This window comes from Volvox carteri (assembly GCF_000143455.1).
Source record: "Volvox carteri f. nagariensis unplaced genomic scaffold VOLCAscaffold_540, whole genome shotgun sequence".
Classification (NCBI taxonomy): domain Eukaryota; kingdom Viridiplantae; phylum Chlorophyta; class Chlorophyceae; order Chlamydomonadales; family Volvocaceae; genus Volvox; species Volvox carteri.
This window is the reverse complement of record NW_003308056.1, coordinates 1-1,789: the sequence shown is the minus strand read 5'-3', so window position 1 is coordinate 1,789 and position 1,789 is coordinate 1. Positions and strand designations below refer to the sequence as shown.

At 55.3% G+C, this 1,789-nt stretch overlaps 1 protein-coding gene across 1 annotated transcript in view; it reads right to left on the bottom strand.

Annotated features, from left to right (window-relative positions):
- VOLCADRAFT_108728 (uncharacterized protein) overlaps positions 1–289 on the bottom strand; it is a gene marked incomplete at its 5' end in the record, with an annotated part of 3,318 nt that extends 3,029 nt beyond the window's left edge. The window contains one exon of the mRNA XM_002959679.1: positions 86–289. Within this exon, the coding sequence (XP_002959725.1) occupies positions 86–289 (204 nt within the window). The remainder of the gene's footprint in view (positions 1–85) is intronic.
- Between the last annotated feature and the right edge of the window lie 1,500 nt (positions 290–1,789).

Here is a 1,789-nt window from a genome sequence, read left to right as displayed (position 1 = left end):
GTGGCGGGGCCGGGTAACGCGGCAGCGGCGAGGCTGCTGCGGCCGCCGCCACAACTGTTGTAGCTCCTGCCCCCATCGCTGCCACCGTAGCCGGCCCTCGCGCCGGTGCTGTTATCTGCTGTTGATACTTGTACAGCATGGTGTCTCCATAGAGATTCAGGGTGCTGATGGTCCCACTGACGTCGTTCTGCTGATGCCTGCCGGCGCTGTCGTTCCACTTTTGGACTGCCCTGATGAAGGCAATGGAAGGATTGAAGCGTGGCGAAACAACTGCTTCTGCCGCGGACATGCACCCAGTGGAGGAGGACCTCGCGGGCCGGTCATCGGCAGGGCCCCGGGCGGCAGGCGTGCCCCCGCTGGCGCCGCGCGCGCGCACTCCTACTGTGTTATTGTGGAGTAGTCATATAGCGGTGTGTATGTTTGGTAGCTGTGTTGAGACATTAGCCCCTTTGTGTTTTTAGAAACTGAACCGCGAGCGAGGGTGTTGACCGGCGAGCCGTTATCCCCGTTGTTGTTTGTTTTACCAACATGTGTTTTGCTTTGCTGTTTTGTGGCGATGGCAAACTTTACTAGCATTGCGTCGCGCGACGCGTGGTTTTCGCGATGCAAGCAGATGGCTCGGGTCCAGGACAAACTCCATGGTTTGTTTATTTCCGTTTACAGCTATGTTTTCTGTAACCCTATAAGTCTATTTCTGGGCCTGAGGCTGTGTCCCGGGACGGTTGCGCTTTCATGGCACCGGCAACTGCGGTGGCGCCTTGCAAGTTCAGTTCAGTTTGCATGAATATAACAAATAAAACATCACAGTACTAGAGAAGCAGTTTGTTTGAGGAAGTACATGAAAGCGGTACCAACTAACTCCAGGGTGGGGCTCACTTCGAGTCAGGGCCCCCCGGGCGTCTTGCACAAACAAGCTTAGCTGTTTCCATTCACCGACCTCAAAAGTCACATCAACGCCTCTCGCGCTAAATTCCATCCCGAAAGCTGCCGCGTATCTCATAATGGAATTCTGAGATGACGGCGTATGATAACTCGAACACCCAGCTTGTGTTACCATTTGCCGGCATGGGCAATCCGACTTGCCACTAGCAGGCCAACAAATTTGCTTTCATTTCTCTATGAAATACACAAGCTGCTTGTTTGTACATTTACTTTGGCCAATGCACGGGGCCTCCGGAGACTTGCGGTGTGCCGCGATGAAGCTCGCGGCTGTGGGGCGGATTGCTGAGGCCGCTGGCGCTTCGGGGATAAACAGCTTCGGGGACAGCACCGAATTTCACCCAGCTTGCGTTACCATTTGCCCGCATGGGCATTCCGGCATGGGCATTCCGACTTGCGGTCTGCCGCACTGTCCATGCGGCATGCACCCGGGATAGATGCGATTCGCGTGGAACCTGCAGGCGGTGCTGATGATTCCGCTGGTTGCAAGCTTAGCTCCCACACCATCAGCACTGCTGCAACAAAGCACATCTCCCACCGCGTTGACACTACCCATCAATTGTCACACGTGCCGTGCTAGTTACCGGCCTGTACGGGGGTCCCGCCCTTTTTCCGGCTTCGCGGAAGCCGACACCCGACTGTCAGAGGTCGTATTACGACACTATACACGTACGCACGCATGCACACACCCCAGCAGCATGCATGTGTCACCTTACACTTGGAAATACATGCCTTGGCCCTATGGCAGGTAGGAACTGATAGTAAAGCACGTCACTCACTCGTTAGCAAGGTCAGCTAGTTAGCAGCTAGGCACCTTGTCGTTCATCATCGGCACGTCATTTGTCGTGAC